The sequence below is a fragment of the Pomacea canaliculata genome, linkage group LG3, assembly GCF_003073045.1.
Source record: "Pomacea canaliculata isolate SZHN2017 linkage group LG3, ASM307304v1, whole genome shotgun sequence".
NCBI lineage: Eukaryota > Metazoa > Mollusca > Gastropoda > Architaenioglossa > Ampullariidae > Pomacea > Pomacea canaliculata.
The window spans coordinates 35,763,487-35,784,176 of record NC_037592.1 but is presented as its reverse complement, the minus strand read 5'-3'; the positions used below and the strand labels follow the sequence as shown (position 1 = coordinate 35,784,176).

Sequence of the window (20,690 nt, the reverse complement as noted above, 5' to 3'; positions counted from 1 at the left end):
GTTTCTGGTCGCCGCAAGAGCAGGAAGAGGTTAAAAAGAAAAAAAGAAAAGAAAAAAAAAAAGAAAAAATGAAACTTAAAACTGCGGTTTTATCTTTCTCCTACAGATGTATGGGTTGTGTTAGAAGTGATAAGGTTTATCTCGGGTGCATCCTGTACATCAATGCATGTTTTGTGTAGATAAACATGCATCTTTATTATTTTCTATCCCATCTCTCTTTTTTTAAAGCGTGTTTACAAAAGGGTTGTTTGTATATATTCATATTCATCTTTCGGTAAATCTGTTTTCACGGCCATTAATGGCAATGGCTTTGTTTTCATCCCTCACGTGTTGTGATGTTGATAGTCACATGTTGTGGTTGTTTACCGATTGTTGTTTCATCGTTTATATCCACATTTTTACCGATCTAGCAAAGCTTTACTGGATAACTGCAAGCCTTCCTGCCACCCGCTTCAAAAAGTCCATTCTCTCTCTCCTTCCTCCCCCATTCTTTCCCTTCATTCATCTCCATTCGCTTTTGTACAGTAAGTAGTATATGAACACGAAGCACTCAATATGATGCATACACACTTTTGAGTTTATACATCACACACACACACACACACACACATGCACGCATAGGTGCGCAAGTCACTTGATTGCACGGGTCTGGAGAGAGCGGAGACGAGTGTATCGCTGACTACCCGGGGTACCTGGCGCCTGTAGCGGGATCGATCTCGCTGTATACGTGAGTTACGAGTGTTTCCCTCCATGCAATCAATGCACGCGACGTGTCGCCCAACAAACCACCCGTGCGCGTGCGCAGTCTGCTCTGTCCCTGCACGTGCCGGGTAGGTAACGCACCCGGCCTCACCTTGCCGCAGGTAGGCGCGTGGATCGACAGGTGATTTTGCCGCGGGAAGGAGTCGGACGATGTAGAACATTAAGTCTTTGCCGATAAAAGTGCTGTACGGCCTCAAGTCACGATTTCCGTGCGAAATGGTGGAGGTGTGGGGTGGGTGGATGTCACCAGTGAATGGCCAATCCCACGAAAGGGAGAGGGAGAAGGAAAGAGGGAGAGAGGAAGAAAACCCCATCACCAACATTTCTTTCAGTAGGTTCAGGAGTCTATACTGCTGATACAGTTAGTGACGAATCCATCATCTTTAATCATCAACCGTCACCATTCATTGTTGTACTTTGTCGAGGTTCGGACTACATCAGGTGACTGACTGACTGGGTTTTGCAGCAGCTGGCTGAGTACGGAGCACATCAAACCCTGAGTTGTATGTCGAGTGTATCACATCGCCGACACTCAATCTGTGTAATCAGTGTTCAGACTCAACAGCTAAAAATAGCCGGTGTCAGGCTCACCTGCCGGCAGGTGAAAGTGGTCAGCAAGGCCAACACCGTTTTCTGTGGGACCGTTAGTGACGTGTGCAATGTTGTGGTGTATGTGTTTTTGTTTTCTTTTTTTAACGAAGAAATATTGTTTTTATAAATGTTTATTCTCGGACTGACACTTTTCAAAGGTTGCATACCTTGTTCATTTTTTTCTTTAAATTCGTTAATGATGAAACGAAAAACAGGCGAAACATAGACGACTCTTAGAGATAATCTAACCCTGGCCTTACATTTTTTTAAGTTTTAGCTTTTTGGGCGTCCGACTTGTTTTGAGATTTTCCAGCTAAATAAGACATGTGTTGTCCCGAATTATGATTATACTAGTTATTAATTGGTATGTGTACAAGCTTTGCTATAAATACCACCTGTAACACACGTGGCAGGAGTTAGATATCAATTTTTGACATTTCTTTTTCACAGCATCCTTCCTGCGAAGTTTCAGGCAGATGAGCCTGTAAACCTTGACAGGAAAAGATTTGAGTTCCAGAAAGAACTGCTGCTGGTGGCTCGGCTCTTTGAACCCGCTTCTTGTCACGATGGTCACGACAAAGACATGGACATCAGTCAGCTTTTACCGAATTAGAGAACTTTGAAGTCAGTACATCACTTTTGTTCAGCGAAAGTATCATTGCTCTCTTTTTTTTTCTCCCGCCTTACCTTCTTATCTGTCCTTCCTCATTTATTATTTGTAGGTTGCAGCTGTTTTACTGAAATTCTCTTGCTGCTTATATGTTCAGGCTCATTAAGTTCACTGCCAAGTGGATACATGCGACATGTAAAAATGCATCCTCATCATCATCAACGTCATCATCATCATCATCAATCATCATCATTTCACTGGCAAGCTGCGCTGTGGGGCCACTAGTAATATGGCAATAAACATTTGTAGCTTGTACTTGCCACCCTGAGCCTGAAGGCGAGCAGCCCTGACACTGAGCACCCTGGCGGTAGGTTTTCTCCACACCTGTAATTACACCTGTGGCCCGGCATGCAAGCGTCCGTGACTAGCTGCAGTTCTCTGGCCGTCTGTGTGGGCGTGGTTGCCTGAAGTGATTTAGCTTTTCTTTCTTTCTTTTTCTTATTCCGTCATTATTACTTTTTCTTTTTTGCTAGTCTTTGCAGCTATTTATCTGTCTGCGTGCCAGTTTCTTTCCATTTCCTCTTTCCTGTTATCCAGTCCTCCAAAGATTTCTCCGTTTTCTTTGTGGCTGTTAACATTGTGTTACAATTTTTTGTGTTATTATTTCAAGAAGTTAGTATTACCACAAAAAGAAACTTCCGATAATCGCAACCTTGACCGTTATCATCACCAGCAACATAAGTCATTATTTTTGGTCATTAAAAAATGTCAGAACTACATGACTAAAACCCGTTTATATCAACATCGCCACGAACGAAACAATTTCAGATCTCGAATAAAAGCTGCTCCAACCAGTGCCGACAACATTTTCCCTCTCCATCCCCACCACCATCCTCACCACCACCACCACCATCACCACCGCGCGCAGCAACAGAAGAGGGGAAGTAGAGAAGCACAGATAGCTCTCCGGGGATTTTCAATTACCCTCAAGCCTCACTTCTACGCCGCTTTTCCATAATGGAGGTCTACATTTTTGTGTTTGGTTTCCGAAAAAGAAGGAGTGCCTCCTTTCTTCTTACCGCTGTCGCGGGCCTGTGTTATTTTTAGCACCTGGCAGGAGGAGAAGCGGTCGTCGTGGTGCCTGCACTCTTAGACCTCCAGTCACGGACACCATTGTCGAAGAGGTCCTGGACGTCAGATGGCCTCTCTCCTGATATTTCTGTCTGATCCCCGCAACACATACACACACAGGCACACATACACACACGCACAAACACACACACGCACACACACGCACATGCTCACACACACGACGAACTCTTCCTCTTAATGTATTTCAGGGTTACACTCAACTCGTCCGTCAATAAATCGCACAAGTTTTAAGACTCCTTGAGATGCCAGCTTTCTCAGGAGCAGACAGCTTCCGGTTTCTTATAAGTACAGTGAGATATGAAATCTGTAATCACAAATAAATACAATGTTAAACTAAAGCAGAAAAAAAAAAATGAAAAGAAAAAAGAGTAAGATAGAGAGTGAGCGAGAGAGACAAAGACGAGTTTATCTTATACGAAAGAAATAAAGAAAATGGGTTTTGTTTGTTTGAGGGGGAGTTAGCTCAAACTTGAATTCCTGCGATGTCAACACACTAAAACACAAAATTCCATGTACAAAACAAAACAAAAAATCTACAAGCGAGCAGGTTTCTCAGTAGTATGCAGGGATCACGACTGATGGACCTGCGTGGAAATGAAAGGGGAAAGTATGAGGGTGAGGGTCTGGGGATGTATGGTCGACTTGAGGGAGGAGGTCGGGGACGAGAAATCACCGCGTGAACAGCATATTGTTGCCATGGGAACGAGCTCGCCCATCGGGGTGGTAAACAGAAGAGAGGACTTCCCGAGGTAGGTGTTGCCATGCGCACCTGCACACCCGGCTCACGAGCCATCCATCAGACGGTGTGAATGATGTGCACACGTGGGTGTGCGTGGCCGTGTCCTGACCCAGTCAATCGTCTGTAACATCCCGGTGCTTCCTACACAGCCTGTCGTCTGATCTGTCATCGACAAGAACTATCATCACTGCACAAGTCCCAACCCCACCTGCACTTCCTCCTCCGTCCCCACTTCTTTCTCTTGAATCTATTGTCTGTCTTCTTTCTCTTCCGTTGTGACCTCTAACCTTTTAGGGATGGGTTCTTTGCATATTATTGCAACCGTGAAAGTCGGTCTGCCCATAACCGTCCTCGTCCATTTTTCTATTTATGAAAGACTCACAGACATACATACCGACAGATAGATTGAAATAGAAAATGCTGTCTGATGAATTATTTGCTGTTGCTTTGTATTTACGCATTATATGACAGCTGAAATGCGTGCTGAGCTATCTTCGCCTGAACTCTAGAGTTCTCACATCAGTCACCGGTTGCGACACGTCGGCTGAAGTAACAGAAAGAAGGAACAAACACAAAATGGAAAGAGAAGAATAAAACAGAGATTTCAAGAAAAGTGGGATTTATTTGACTCGATGCAGCTTCGAACTTCAACTTCACAGCTCGTACTCACAGCCACTGTATAGCGAACCCATGGCCCACAGTATAACTAACTCCAGAGCCCACAGTGTAGCTAACCCATAGCCAACACTGTATAGCTAACTCAAGAGCCAAAACAGTATAGCTAACTCGAGAGCCCACAGTATCGCTAACCCATAGCCCGCTGTATAGCTAACTGCTAACCCATAGCCCGCTGTATAGCTAACTGCTAACCCATAGCCCGCTGTATAGCTAACTCGGAGCCAGCTGTTGCGGATTTCAGATCGCAATCAAGCAGCTGCTCCTGGTGATCGGGATGGTCGCCATGACGCCAGACACCTGACTCACAACGGGGTGTGAGTTGACTCACAGCTGAGGGCAAGGTAGTGCGTTGGTTTTCCATGCCACTGCCCCTCCCAGCATCCCCTGTGCTTTGTCTACTGGGCACACAGAGAGACTAACAAACTCCGACATTCTTTGAGGTGTGGCATCCCTCTGTGGGAGGGGTGGGGACAGCGAGAGCACCCGGCATGAACAGTCTTGTGTACGGGGCAAGCACCTAACTCACCTTCTTTCTTCTGAAAGCGGCTGGTTAGTGAGTTTATGTGTGTGTACGTGCAGGCACGAGAGTGAGTAAATATTTCCGAGCATCAGAGTAAGTAAATATTATTGTAACAGCGAGCGCGCACTCGCCAGGGCGGCGAAACGATGTAAATCATGTTTTGAGGGCCTGCGCATGCTGCCTGTGTCCAGACCCAGTCACAGGAAGTACGCCATCTTGCATGCCGGGAACTGAACCCAGAGAGAGAGAGGGTAGGGGGGCTAGGGGTGCTTTACGCCGAGCCAGCAACTCAGGCTTCATCACGACAAAGCAGCCAGCATCGTAAAGAGATGCCACAAGCAGAGAAAGAATAGCTTGCCCGAGACGAGATCTGAATCCAGGACAGCTAATTCTCTCTGTATGGGCGACAGGTGCTAACCGCTGTGCCACTGGACCACCCAGAGAGAGGAAGGGAAGGGAGGGAAGGGGACCGTGAGTTCTAATGGACCATAATTATGTTAATTATGTGAAGTTTTAGCCTTGGCTTGACCAAACATGAATGCAATTCTGACTATGGGATAGAAAAATATCCAGAGTTCAGCTGTGGACGGACTGATCCACCTTTTCATCACCTTCTCTTTATAATTGCCTGAGGAGTCACATCCCTCTAACATTTATGCATATTTTATATAAAAATCCAATATAAAATATCTCCAAGATAAAATATGTCAGCTCCTCCGACTGATCGAACGAGATATCAGATAGCAGAGGTGGAGTAATCTCGACCCAGTTAATGTATGTATCATCGCTGATAGCATCACGAGAATCTCAGTCATCTCCATCTCACATACTGTCATGCTTGTCAATATACTAACAACTTCTTTGTCTTTCCCGTCTTTTGACTAGTCCGCCTGCTCGTCTTCCTCTGCTGATTCACAAAACTCTAACCGCCTACTTTTTGTTGCGTCTTCTACGTTTTGTCTGTTATTTTCTATCGATACTGTTGTTTCTTCCCTCATTCTTCCTGTTATATCCAAGTCTGGTTCTTGTCTCAAGTGCTGAGAACGTGAGCATGATCATAAGCTGTATAAATTACATGTTTATTATTATCATCATCATCATCATCATCATCATCATCATCATCATCATCATCATCACTCTAGCCTACATACCATCTCGATTCAGATTATGATCGAACTATCAGCACTCAGCCAACTTGAAAAAGAGGCTGGAATGTAATCAGTCGTGGGTCTCCACCCAGAACCATCAGATCACAGTACTGCTGCCAGATGCTATGAAATATTAACATTGCTAACAGACATTGCAAGATTCTAGCACCGCTACCATCTCTGTCCACACCGGGCAGACATCGGGATCTTATCACCCATGCCGGATCCCGGTGTCAGCACTCATACACTTCATTCAGCCCTCGTATCCGTCAGTTTGAAACAGGTTTGCAAGTCGTGTTGATGTGTGTCTGAATCACACAGCAGTGTTCAGTTTGGCTTCACAGAAATAGTCAGCAGTCAGCAGCAATGCTCATGTTGTACCAACAGTTTAACTGACCGCTTGTCTAACCATCCACTTAACGCTTAGCGATCTGCCATGCAACCGGCCCCAGGAGGATTCACGCGGGAAGAGAGATGGCGAGATGTATTCTGCTGAGTCTGCGGTTTCGTTGCCCTTTCTTCCTGCGCATAATGGCAAACTGATTTCCATTCTCTAATGCGTACGGATCCCTCGGAAAAAAAAGACAGAAATGAGTTGAAGCGATTTCATTGCCCCAGTGCTCGCGTTCCGTTCGAACGTATGACCTTAACAGGTCAGCGCAAGCGAGGAAGTGAAGATGTGGTCAGATTGTCTGACAACATTACAACATTTGCTACATTCTCCCTGGTGATATCCTGTTACTATGTGGATACACAGGGATAGCATTTGCTCGACTTATTTACTGAACTCCTCCAATTTACAAACCGCCGCCGCCGCCGGCTTACGGTTTTTTTGTCAATGAATTCCCTCGTGACCACCATCTCTTCTGTAATATTGTTTGGTTCCTGAATGAAGTGATCGGAACACGTCACAGCATCGTCCTCATGTCTCTGTGGACATAGCAGACGACAGTGGGATTCTGCTCGACTGTATTTTGTTGCTATGCACGCGCCATCTGCATGCTTTGCCAGATGAAGACGGTTACGAGTTGAGCTACTCCTGTCATGTTCGTGTCTTGAAACAATTATTTTCAACAAAGGAATAGGATCCGTTAGTTGTGAATGATTTTTTTTTTTTTTTAACAAATATATTGACAATGTAGATGCACATATTGCATGCGTTGATGTCATCATGTGTTCTGTCATCGACGACGAAGACAACATCAGTATCAAGCCATCAGCAACAACCACATTGTTATTGTTGATTATGACGATGTGGTTGTTTTGTTTACGTGTCTCTTTTTTGCGAAATTACGAACGTGCGTACGGATAGTTAGTGCGTGGGTGGGAGGAAGCGGCACGCAAAGGGAGGTAGCAGCGATTAAACTGTTTTAATAGACTACATTAATTATGTCCCTTTATATACTTTGAGCTGTGGTCAAATAGGAATTTCTTGAAAATAAAAACACCGACTCCTTTCATACCCGTTTTTTTTTTTCTGTCCCTTTCATATATTTTTTTCTCTTTTGCTTGCTTTTTGGTTCATACGAGATGTTCCAATATCAGTCTGAATGCAAGTTCGTGTTCTAACGAAATCAACCTTTACAGAGCACAGTCGATGTCGATGACTCATGTTAAAGCTGCACGGCCTTCTTTTCTTGCCCTCTACCCCCATCCTTTTTGCGGGGCTTGATAAGGTTTGTGGGACAAAGTAACGCCACAATAAATGGCTTTTCATCAGGCGACTGTCTAGACGAAAGCAAACCCCGTTTTCACTTGGTTTTTCTGCACTTCTTTCCCTCCACCCTCCCCAACACACACACCCCATCCCCAACACCTCCCCCACAAAGCATTATTCTAACCAGCTCGGCCTGAGCGGGCAGCTGGTATTGTTTCCTTCGCCCTTCATTATCATCGTTTTCTTAATCTCTTCTCGTCATCTCATCCCGTCTTTCTTTTTTTTTTTCTTTCTTTTTTGCTGACTTCGTCCTATCCTCCACATTAGTTAAAAGCGCTGAATGCAGTGAATGTCGATGTCGAATGTTTTATTTCCGAGAACGCCAGCTTCCAAAGGGCAAATTAATTATTGTGACATTGTTAACCTAATCAGGAGGAAAGCTAGTGGGGACAGTTATTATTACCAGCAAAGCAAGTTTGAGTTTGCGTGCATATGTGAGAGTGTGAAGGTGGGTGTGGATAAGATGAAAGGTGTGACTATGCTTTTATATTGTCGTCTGCATGAAAGTAAACTGACAGACTGTCCAGAATAAGCCTGAACTTCAGACAACATCAACAATGTATATCTGAATGACATTACCAAGAGCAATGATGATGTGATGGAAGTGATATTGATGAGAATGATGTGATGATGATAAGCAACACTGATGGGGATTATAATTTTGTCAACAGTCACAACCAGTAGAACAGTTTTATTATGCCATTTCAAAAGTTTTAATGCTTGTAGTTATCTACCCTTTCATTGAGAACAATGTGGGTTCCTCCATCAATAGGCACTAGATATATTTCAACACAGATATCTCTAAAACAACTTAAGATAATAGAAAGATTGTCATGGAATGCACTTCAATGACAAATGTCTAAATATAAGATGCAATCATGAGCTTTTGTGCATGTACACACGCACATACTCTCTCTCAATCACTCACTTTCTTCTAGGATGAATTTTGTGCAAGTGTACATCACATTTTACAATAGATATTTTAGTTAAACTTTCTACCCTTATATCAGACTGAGTGCACATTTCAAAATTACAGAAAAATCCTGAAAATGTACTTAAACATGTCCAATATTTTAACCAAATGTTTACAGAACAATAAAGAATAAAGCACTATTAAAAAAGTCATTTTGAGCAGGAAAGCGCTGCATTTCATGTCATTGTGTGTTCCAGCTTCCAGCAAAAAGCACTGAAATGCTTGGTCAGGAATGTTATGATGCAGCATCTCAGCAATGGTAATTTACCTGAGTTATCTTCTAGCAGACTATGCAATAAGACATAAAAAATAGTGAAGCTTTATGACAAACAATCAAACAAAAATTGTGAAAAACCGACAGCTGATCTTATTCTTGAGACAAAATAACATGTGCTCTGTCAATTCTATTGCTCATAACGAATCTACTGGTCCAGTTCAAACAAACTTTCTTATGAACAAAATACATTCACTTCTGTGCATGATACACTTTGTAAAATGCCAACAGGTCAGCGTTTTGTTCAAGATTTTATTCTTAAGTTATGATTTATTTGTTCTAATAATTTTACTTTGTCTTGTTTACAAACTTCTTGAAGCCAGTGGGGAGGATTTCTTTTCTTGGAATGAATAAAAGGTCTTGACTTGTTAGTCAACCATCAACAGTCTCAATAAAATTTTTGTGCTCGTCTGTTGCATTTTATGAAATAACAACTTTTTATATCAAATAGAATTGTGTTAAAAGCTCAGACTAGTGAAGAGTTCATTAACAGCATTTATAAAGCTAGAGTCATGTTTCTAATCCACTATGCTGAAAAACTAAACTTTTCAGTTGAGTTTTGTGTGTGTCTGATAGAGTAAATGACAAAGAGCAAAGATCTTTTACACTAAAGATACCAAGGCCTTTCATTTACTGAAGAAACATCTTCCGCAAAGAAATGGAAGATGACAGGTTTAACCACAAGCACTATATCACATTCACATGGTGAATACAAGCACCATATCACATTCATATCATGAATACAAGCACATCACATCCACATAGTGAATACAAGCACACATCACATCCACATAGTGAATACAAGAACCACATCATATTCATATCATGAATAGAAGCACCAGATCCCATTCATACAATGAATACAAGCAAGAATTACAGTCTGAGATGATAATGATAACTGGCACATTTATACAGCACCTTTCTCCAGCATCAGCTAAACTCAAAGCACTTTACATAGAGGCATGTAACAGAAATAAAGTTGATTGAAAGAGTGCTTCACCACCATCAAAGGTAGTCTCAAAATACCCCCCACCCACTTACCAAAAGAAAACAAAACATAAATAAAACATAACAATAATCATGAGCACTGGTTTCAAAACAAAGAGACTACTCTATACCCATGTAGGGTAGATCTGTTTACAAAGGAAAAAAATGAATTGAATAAGCATAAATTTCTTTTTTCTTCAGGTTCTAAAGAATGAAATGTCTGATATTCAAAACATATGATAACAGGAGGTGCAAAAACAAAATTATTCTTCTTCTATGGAGATTAACATTAACCCTGTAAGATCTCATAGAAGTTTAATAACTATATATTTTGTACAAATTTTGATCATTTGTCTTCAATGTCTGACACTTTGTCATGATGTAACAAAACAGCAAAATAATCTCTTTATTTGAAAACTATTATCACACACGTTCAGCTTAAGTTTCATAAACAAATTACAATGGTAATTGATTCACATTAAATAACAGTGCAAGAACTTTGTAGTCAATACAAATTAGGATTCCTGCAGATGATTTAGTCACTACAGTTTTCATGTCTTTAGCACTTCTTGCTTTATTTACTCTTGTTCCCTTAATTAAAAGGTTTTTACAATGGCTTGTACAGATGCGTATGTACCTGTGACACACCCCAAGAGGCCAACAAGAAAAAGGAAAACGTCCTTGGCGATGACAACAGGACTTACACCTCCTTTCTCCACAGACAGCGTTATAAACTCTATAAACGCGGGCAAGATGGCGGCTAGAGATGAACTGGCCAGAGCTCCAATCAGAGAGATCAGCAAATCCAGATGAGGAATGAGCACAGCAAACACAGCTGTATGCAAAAATAAACCAGTAAATAAATAAAATAAATATTTTCTTTATCATTTTTCTATGAGTATTATAAATCTCAAGGATTATCTAGTCATTGAGTGACCATGGCATGTTTGAAAAAAAGGAGGAACAGAGCCCATTGACAAGGTGATGATGGGAATCAAATGGTTAGAGAACTCAAACAAGATGGTGATCAGAATAGGATTCAAAACACAAGATTTCTTCAGCAACTAATGTTTCCATCATTATGCTCAGTTACTGGCATGAAAGTGTGCACTAGCAAAGCGAGAGAAGCTGAGTGGTGGAGGCTCACCCAGATGGTGTTCTTTTTCCAGGAAAAAACATACAGAATACATCTGGCAGCTGGTCAGTTTAAACAGTACTTGGCAAGGATGATGAGGCAATATTCTTGCTAACCATTTGTTGCACCATCTTATGCTTGTGTAAAAGTGACTTCAAGCACTTGACATAGTGGTTAGAGAACGAGTCCTAATGAAGTTGAAGTTGCCAAGTGTAACATTAGTATTAGCGGCTCCATGCTGATCAAGGAACTGTGTAAACTAATTGAGTTCTGTCACTCAAAATGATTCTTCTTAAAGTAAAAAAAGACTTTAGTGAAGCCAAATAGTGAAACTTGAAAATGAAAATGCATTGAAGAGACCAACTGAAACATGTACCAGTGTACTAGCCCCTCCTAGGAAATCTTCCAGAATATGTCCTAATCCTACAGGTAATCAGGTCTGCTATCCTATTAACCTGCAACTATTTCTAAACATTACTTGTGGCAACTGGAGGCAAAAATTTCAACCTTCATCCGAAGTTTGGTTAATATTAGCTATTTGGAATTTTTTTTTAATAAAAGTGTACAGCTTGTTAAAACAAATATATATATATAGTATTATTATGGTCTCATCATAAAAATTACACTCTGACATTGCCATGGTAACAAGGCTGTTTCTCAGTATATCCAGATAAAATCATGCACAATTTTCAGATTTCCAATATCTTACCTGTGAGGATCACGAAGGACACTCTAAGTAAGGATTCTCCATGTTTCTTCTGCCAATCCCTATGTAACTTTTCTTCAAGACTTGGCCAGATGATTCTAATGGGAACATATAACTGGATGCCATATGACACATAGATGGAGATTGCAAACATAAGCTTCACTGACAAATATAACCTGAAAAAAAATGGAAGATATCACTTGTTAAAATGGATAAGATGATCCAAACACAAAGCAATAGAAGAGGCAATCTAATCTCTCTTTTTTGTAAGCTTTTTTCTCCAGATGAAAGTAACTGTCCTATTAAGAAAAATGAGTGTGTGGTAGATGATTTTGCTGAGAAGATAAAAATCAACGAAATTATTTACCAAATCCATCAACCAACAACAAAAAAGAAAGAAGTAAAACAAACAAATACAAAGTATGCAGCTGATTAAATTTATTATTATTGACTCAAAGTCCTACTGTGTCAGCTGTTTGCAGAGAAGACAATCTGACCTACAATTATAAGGTATATGCTAAAATAAAAACTTAGATTTACCTCGTACACACAAAAAGCGTAGCCATAAAAATTGTTTCATGCACTAACTAAAAATAAGATCAAAATCTTTTCCAGATGTGAACAGCAATATGCTGGGTCATAAATATTAATTATGCAATACAACAATTGAAACACATTGTTGCAAACATCTCACCAATCATCTGTAGGAATATTTAAAGTGATGCTGCCTTTAACACTGTCTGTAAATCGAAGGTAACCATAGAATCCCACAGCTGTGTACAGACAGGTGACAAAGACCATACCAAGGTTCAAGACGCCAGTCCATCCTCCAAAGTCTTGAGGGTTTCGCATGCTGTGCTCCAAAGGTAGGACCTAACAAGTGAAATCATGAATTAGCTTAGAGTCATCAAAAACCTGCCTCATGTCCACTGATGAACTGCAGCCAAGCCCAAGATGAAGTAATTAACTTGATTTTGTGCAATTTTTCAGTGAGGTTAGGATTTACATTATCACAGTGGTACCTCGGCACTTGACTAAAATCTGTTCTGGTCAAGTGACCACCAGTTTAAATGCCAAGGACTTTTTTCCTAAATACTCTCAAAAATATTGGCTGGGGACAGAAATATTCAAGCACAGAGCAGTTTGAATGCCGAGGTACCACTGTATATTTGTATTCACTCAAAGGCGTCATTCTGCATTCTCAGGCATAATAAGGTGAAGACCTTTATATGAGCTGCTTCTTTGTTTTCCTGCATTACATGCACCTTAAACATTTTAAATTTAAGTTTTATTCCTGACTCTATAATTTTATTTTTATATCACTTCTCTACTCCTTTCACTTAACAAAGTGATTGATATGACAACTGACAACAATATTATTTACTGACCAAGCTGATGCCCTCAAATGCAAATATAGCTGTTCCAAAAAATAATGGTAGTCGACTAAGGTCTGAAAAGGCAGGGAGTTTTTCAGAATCCTCTAATCCTCTTACGATGTACTGAAAAATAATGATTAAGCCTGGAAAACAAAATCCAGAGATGAATTATAGCATCTTCTGTTAGAACTTCCTCTACTAATTTTGACGCCTGCTTTACTGTGATTAATTTTTCTCCTACTTATTCTCTTGGCTGCTTATTGCCACACCAAGTCCTTTTTTTAAACTACAGCAATCTCCATGCCCCACAACCAATAGTGAAATCACAAAGTTAAATTCTGTGGGGACTGCAGTAGGTATGCAATGCTGACCACACCAACACCAACTTGCTGACAAGGTACAGCTCCTACAAATTATACAGTTGGTGCAGACTGAGAATCGTTGATCAAAGGTGTGGCCAACATCAAATCTATTTTATAAAAATGAGTTATAGGTTTGGAGTTATGTAGTTATACATATATTTATGGATGCACATGAGTTATATAATTTAAAGACACGCTAAGCGCTCATGCGCCTTCTATACACTGAAATGAGGCTCTTTATTACACAAGAAACAATGACATCACAGGCTAGGAAGATGAACTGATGTTTACAGCTAAAAGTGGTAGTAATGTGTTCCTTTAGTGTCATAATAAACATATTCTTTATCAGGGTTCACACAGTTCTGACCACACCCAAAATAAGGACCTTTAAAGGACCCAGAAACCTTTTCTTAGGATTGTTCAAGGATGTTTTCAGTGCAGACAAAACTAACAACAGGTCATTACGTTTCAATTTATTACATTTATGGCTTAAAGAAAGAAGATATAACATGGGGCACAATTTTACTAGCAATTGTCTATCAGGGCTGAAGAAGTAAGTTTGAGTTCTATGGTAATTTTTCATTCTTCCCATATCTTTCTGTTTCCACATGCTTTAGATATGGAAGCAATATTCAAAGCTTGAATTAATGCAACATAAGAGTGAATTATAGTTAAAAATACTTGTAAGTCAGAATTTTTGGTAATTCAAAACTCAATCACGATATCATAAAAGAAATAAATTTTAAGGCATGTAGCTGTAAAGTATTTCACTTTAAAATACAGTAATATTTTACCTTCCTTTCAAAATAACTGCAAGTTTAATCCAGCTTTCATAAGCAGTAAATTCTCAGGCCCTGCTGAAATTGGCACTTCAGTAGTTAGGATTGAGTTAAAGTCATCAAACATCATATGACATTCTGACATCACCTCACATTCTTGAAGAATTTGATAGTAGTAATAAAGTTATCAACAATAGGTTTAGTAAAGATTCACTATAGTATAATGTGGAAAATACACACCTGTCAGTGTCAATAAATTTGCAAAAGATGAAAAAGGGGCCAAAACTCGGAGATTGCGTAGCAGTGTGTAAGGAATAAGTAACACCATCACCACAACCTCATACACACGTAGATTTGGGTCATGAGATGTCATTGTCTGGACTATCTGCTCAACAGATCAAGCATCTAGCAGTCAGCAGTGGCTCAGCATACAAAGATATAAGCAAACAAGATGATGTGGCTTGTTTTAATGAGTTGCTATCTTCAACCTGTAATTCTGGTTTTACTAAGATTTTACTAATCAGTAACAAATTACATAAAATGGAAAGTGTAACTTTGTTATTGTTTTCTTATGAGTATGATAAAATTAGCAGTTTTATTAAGTGTGAAAATATTAATTATCTCATTTACTATTATGAGTAATGATCATTTACTACTACTGATGAAATATGCGGTAGAATTCAAAGTAACTGTGAGTCACAAAGATGCCTGTCAATATGAGGTTTACTGAAAGTTTGTTGCTGTACCTGCTGTAAATTTTCAGCAATGAAGACAATATATACAGAGCAGAAACCCAGCTGAGTGAAAAGAAGCAGACCATTAACCAAGTGTCTGGAAAAAAACCCCAAAGAAAACAGTTAATTGTTTATATAAACTGTTTATGTAGGCTTGTGTTCATAAGCGGTAGGCATATCAAATGTGGCATTAACAATATTAAATATATATATACTAAAGTAAGAAAACTGGTCTTTAGTTTCAAAATCTGCAAAATTTAGTGCAATCTCAAAATCTTATAATCATATAACTGACCTTGATGCACGGGCAAACTTTTTTAGTCTCTGAGGTCCTGTTTTAAGACATGTCTCCATTGCATCTGCATAACTCAGACTTTTAGACCCTGTCCTGCAAACAAATAAATATTTGTTTATTAATTTGTGCATGATAGGCAACTTAGGAAGTGTCAGCATCTTAAATATGACAACATGGATATGCCTAGTTGCTACACAGATCATGAGGGTTTAGTTCATGGATAGCTCCCCCTGCCCCACTATAACATATCTGAGCATAAAATATGGACCATAGATTTTTTTCTCAGGAAAACAATAAACCATGCTGTAAAAGAATATGTTTTATCGTAATCTGCCTAAAATTCTGTCTGCATTCTTTAAGTTCTGAATATCTTTTCGAGTATTATTCCATACATCTGTCCTTCTACTGATTTATCTGCCTCTCTAATATCCTGTTGAACCATCCATCTTTCCTTCCACACATTCATGTTGTCATAACAAATAAACTGACCACATTCATTGACACCTGATGTCTTACCATCTACAAAAGATATAACTACACCTGATGTTTTACCTTCTACACAAGATGTGACTACACCTGATGAGCATATGCATACAGTGTACTGCCATAGCACCAATCAGCAAGATGCCTGCAAAACCTGTCTGCAGACACAGGTATAATAACACATCATTAATATCTGATTCAACATCGTAGACAATATGAATGAAATGTCAGGAAGACAATACCTGTCTGACACACTCAAGCTACTTGTACTGCTAGTTGCTAGTAAATTCTAATTAAAGATTCTGTCAGACACTGCCATGTATCAGCCATAGCCTAATGATAAATAAGATGGAATAGTTTTGATGTAACTCCAGATTATGGAACATTGTTATGATGAAATATAATAATCCTATCAATGCTCTGAACTGAATGCTACGACTGTTCAAGTTTGTAAAGCCAAGCTGTTTAACGACTATGAACATAAGAAAAAGGATTTTTCTAATCGTGATGATAATCTTCAGGCACTTAGTGAATAAATAAAATAAAATGCCATTTCAAGTGAAAAAAAGTATAAAAACAATGAAGTCAAATCTAATGAGACTGCAATTAAGATGCATAATTATTAAAATGCCAAAAACTATAATTGTGATTCCACGTATACAATCAACGTTAAAGAACAAAAAAATTAATGTTTGGTTTCACTCTTGGATGGTGGATAAAGAATAGGTACAGCTTAACTCTCAAACTTACCCACAGTCCTGCATTGTAAATAGCAACAGGCATGGCCAAGATCCCAGTCCCTATATTTCCTTTAAGTAGATGCATAAGGCACTGGAGGTTACTAGATAAGAAATAACCATTTTCAGCATAAATATGTGTCATACAAAACTCCATTATAAGAGAGAAGAGAAAACAAAGAAGGGATAAGAAGGAGATAGGGGAAAGTTAAAGGGAAACTTCAAAGATAGCAGTAAAAGGGTGGGAACATGGATAGACAGGCATACAGACATGCAGACACTGACAAGCAAGACAAAACCATATGCCCCTTTACAAATGAGACAGTTATACAATCTGAAAAGGACAGGGTGATTGATGAACCAATCTCATTTGCAACAAAATGTAGTGAAGTAAATTACTGAGAAGGGGGCCAAACAATTTGTTAATGCCATAGGTGGAGGCTAAGATTTCTGGCAGTGGGTACACTAAAAGATGAGGAAGCCATATTAAAGCACAGGCATCCAAACCCAGAGGTGCTCTAGTCTGATATCAGTATGGCTCAGTGAACCTTTCATGGTCAACCTATCTGTTGGAAATAGGCACTTGACTATGTAGAGCGCTGAGCAAAGGTAGTGCATCAAGAGAGAGAAGAGACAACCACCTACACAGCAAAGTACATGTGTATTGACATGCAAGTTATTTTCTTGATTATCAAAATAGAATCTTCTGTAAACAAGATCTTCTGTTTCATCAATGTGTTCATGAATTATTTAAGAACTGCAGCCTTCATAATGAACCACGTAAAAAATCTGGAATAAAGACTGATGGACTGGTCTGTTGATTGACTTACTGATTAATGATTTCATCCATGGAACACACAGCATCATTAGACTTGTTCTTACCTAGTTGTATTATCAGACATTTCATTGTCACAAGCATCAGTATCAATGTAATTATCAGCCATCAGGTCTTCTGTGTTATACATGTCATCGTTGAGTGGTGGAGGGGTGGTCTGGGCTGCAGAAAGCCTCCAGTGTCCCCAGCAAGGCTGGATGTATCTATGGAGATATTTAATGACTGGTGTGGCATCACAGAGTTTGTCACAAGCACACTTGTCTCCAAGTTCCTTTGTGTTGGAATAACAGCATTAACTTCTAAAGCCAGCTGTGCCGTGTGTCCATCAGGGGAATTGGTTGTCATGGTGATCACTATCAAAAAAAAGTACTCAAAAGTGAGCATAAGACACTTGCAAGACACTTAAAGAAATACTATTGTCTTCCTTGTAAGGCCTTAAAAATGGAAATGTTAAGATCACTAATAGGGAAGCATACTATAAAAGTGCATTACTACCTGTAAAGAACTTGGAGTCCTGCTGTTGCTCGAGAAAGGTGATGTATAAATGTGCTTATTATTATTTACTATACTTTATTATAAATAATACTTAAGGTAGTTAACTAGGCATGTAATAATTATTTACAACTTAAATGAATGTTTGAATATGGGGCTACAAAGATGGATCAGCAACAAAAGCAAGGGGGAGAGATGGAACAGGTCTATGCATTGAATATCAATATGAGCAGAGTCACAGTCAAACAGCAGCACTACTCAGCTACAAAACTGAAGTTAAAGCAATCATCCATGCAGAAAACACAATTTACATAAAAGGAGACGAAGATAGCCAGGTTGTCAGCCATACAGATGCCCTTTCTCTAATACAAGCATCTGAAAAAGCACAAACTTCCAATTGTTTAAAAAAAAAAACCCACTGAAAATCCTCCTCTGCAAACCACACTTCAATGGATCCTCTCACACTGTAGTTGGCAGTATGAAAGTAGACAGGAAAACAAGGGTGCAGAAGTATTGCAAGAAGACAGTGGAGACTGGCATATGTGATGCTATCAAATGTACATATAAATACTTTTTACAGTATTTTAGTATACTGGATCAAGCTGACAGAAATCAGACATACAATATGCTAGTGAAAGTAGATTTGACAGGAAAAAGTTGTTGAGTGTCAACTGTATGAATGTCTCTTAGGTTGGTATGGCCTAGTTGAATAAATGTGTATCATGTGAGAAGCTCTTTATTTTTCTTCTAAGACAACATTTTTAGTGCTATTCCCATAGCACCCTGACAGAGAAAGACATTTTCTCTTCTTAGTGCACAAACACGTACCTTTCTTTCAAAATCCTATCTTGAGAGTGAGAGTGAAGAACAAATAGTTTAGAGCCTGTTTAAAGAAGCTTTGATGTTGCATTCTGCCTTCCTTAAATTAATCCTCCAACCAGATAATGAAAATATATGTCTATGTCTGACATGTGTAGCCCTCTCCCAAGTCCAATGTCTGAATGAGCAAACAATTGTCAGAGAGGGCGTGCCTGTGTGAGTTTAACTGAGAGAACCAGTTTGAAACATCTGGCAATTAACAGTGAGGTGTAATCTCACTGGTTTGTGAAATGTGTGGCAGTGGCCAGTCCTGGGGAAAAGGAGTGGGATGGACACATGGGGAGAGAAATGACCCACGACTGTAAACAAAACCGAAACAAAATCAAACAGCAGGCAAGTGAACACAAATGTGCGAAAACCACTTCAAGTAAGACCTATACAAAAACAATGCGTTTAAGGGTTATTTTATTAAACCAATCTTTAGAAGTTGTAGTACACCGTTGATACAAACCTTTAAAGTTTACGATACTGGAAACTTATGCAGTTCCTCAGACAGACGACAATGAGTCACTGACGACAAGTGCGACACACACCTCCTCGTCGCTGACAGTCACCAAGTCTCCAGACGACAGGAAATCAGCGATGCAGTCTCTGATGCGGTCATTCAAACAGTCAGCTGTTTCAGCAACCTGATTTGTTTACTTCTTTGAATCGGCGAAAACTCTTTTCTTCCTCAAGTCCTCACATGACTGCATGAAGGAGGCAAGTGAGCAAAGCCATCATAGACTGCGCGCTGGTCACCGGAAGTAGCCTGTCAGCCATCTTTGTCACCCGATCACTGTACTTTCTCACACCACGAGCAAATTGCTGTTGTTGTCAACCACTACATGCAGCTGTTTCATAGTTCTGGACTTTGGAAAACTGTTCTTTATGGTGTACGCTACTACTGTTACTTATAACCCTAACGGCAGCTCACACAGACACCAGTCTCAACCAAAGTATATACATGTAGATATATAGTTTGGGCCATACAGGCCGGTGCTCTCCCTCTCACGCACACATATACACTGCTTTTAAAACCAATTTGTTTTTACAAATCAAGCCAGATATTTAGTGTTATGATTTATTGGATAAACAGTCACAGGCCACATATTGGGCTGTACTAGACATTTACAAAAAATGGAGCCACTTAATATCATGAGGAATATACAATCAAGGAAAGTATATATAGCTATATATATAATAGGTTAATTGTGTGTGTTGTAACGGTTGAGTGCTTTGTAGGTCAATGGATAATTACTCTTTTGACAAGCATTCAACCACACCTTATTACAACACTCCCTACGTGTCCATTCATCAAGTCAGTTCAATAGATCAGGATAAATATATGTATGAAAAAAAAACTGTAATTTAAAGGGAAGGTGCAATAAAACAGTACATATATAAATTCTATAGTAGTGGTTTACATCTATAGGTCGATCCGTACACGCAAATATAATTTTAAAACCTATTTCTCTTCTATGTCGCTCGCCTCTCACATTTTCACAGTTCGTAATGCAAAGTTCAGTTCCTAATCCAATGTTCACAGTTCACAATTCTTTTCTTACAACATCAATACTATAAGTATAGAGTCTGTATAAGTCTAACCTCTCGCTGGCGTAAACTATAATATATATTATATACAATATACAGGCTGTCCTCGACTTACGACGTTGTTCCGTTCCTACGTACCGCTAAGGTCAGTGAGCAGTACGTATAGTAATCAACGATGAAAAAAAATCTGACT

General features: G+C 39.5%; 1 protein-coding gene across 1 annotated transcript; it reads right to left on the bottom strand.

The window, feature by feature from the left end:
- Positions 1–7,522: 7,522 nt before the first annotated feature.
- LOC112560259 (proton-coupled amino acid transporter 4-like) lies at positions 7,523–19,757 on the bottom strand. Its single transcript, XM_025231964.1, has 11 exons — positions 19,416–19,757; positions 17,641–17,946; positions 16,772–16,862; positions 16,091–16,179; positions 15,539–15,631; positions 15,256–15,340; positions 14,750–14,894; positions 13,381–13,511; positions 12,687–12,865; positions 11,996–12,168; positions 7,523–10,986 (listed from the first exon to the last, which is right to left on the bottom strand). Exons 2-11 carry the CDS (start codon positions 17,721–17,723, stop codon positions 10,748–10,750), a joined length of 1,308 nt encoding a protein of 435 aa, XP_025087749.1. The 5' UTR covers positions 17,724–17,946; positions 19,416–19,757; the 3' UTR covers positions 7,523–10,747.
- Between the last annotated feature and the right edge of the window lie 933 nt (positions 19,758–20,690).

Bases quoted from the DNA above. Each gene is read 5' to 3' on its own strand.
- LOC112560259 (XM_025231964.1), bottom strand. From the start codon at position 17,723: ATGTATAACACAGAAGACCTGATGGCTGATAATTACATTGATACTGAT. The intron at 16,863-17,640 runs GTAAGAACAAGT...TTTCTTATCTAG, and splicing joins ATGTCTGATAATACAACTAG to TAACCTCCAGTGCCTTATGC. The intron at 10,987-11,995 runs GTAAGATATTGG...TTTTGCATACAG, and splicing joins GTCCTTCGTGATCCTCACAG to CTGTGTTTGCTGTGCTCATT.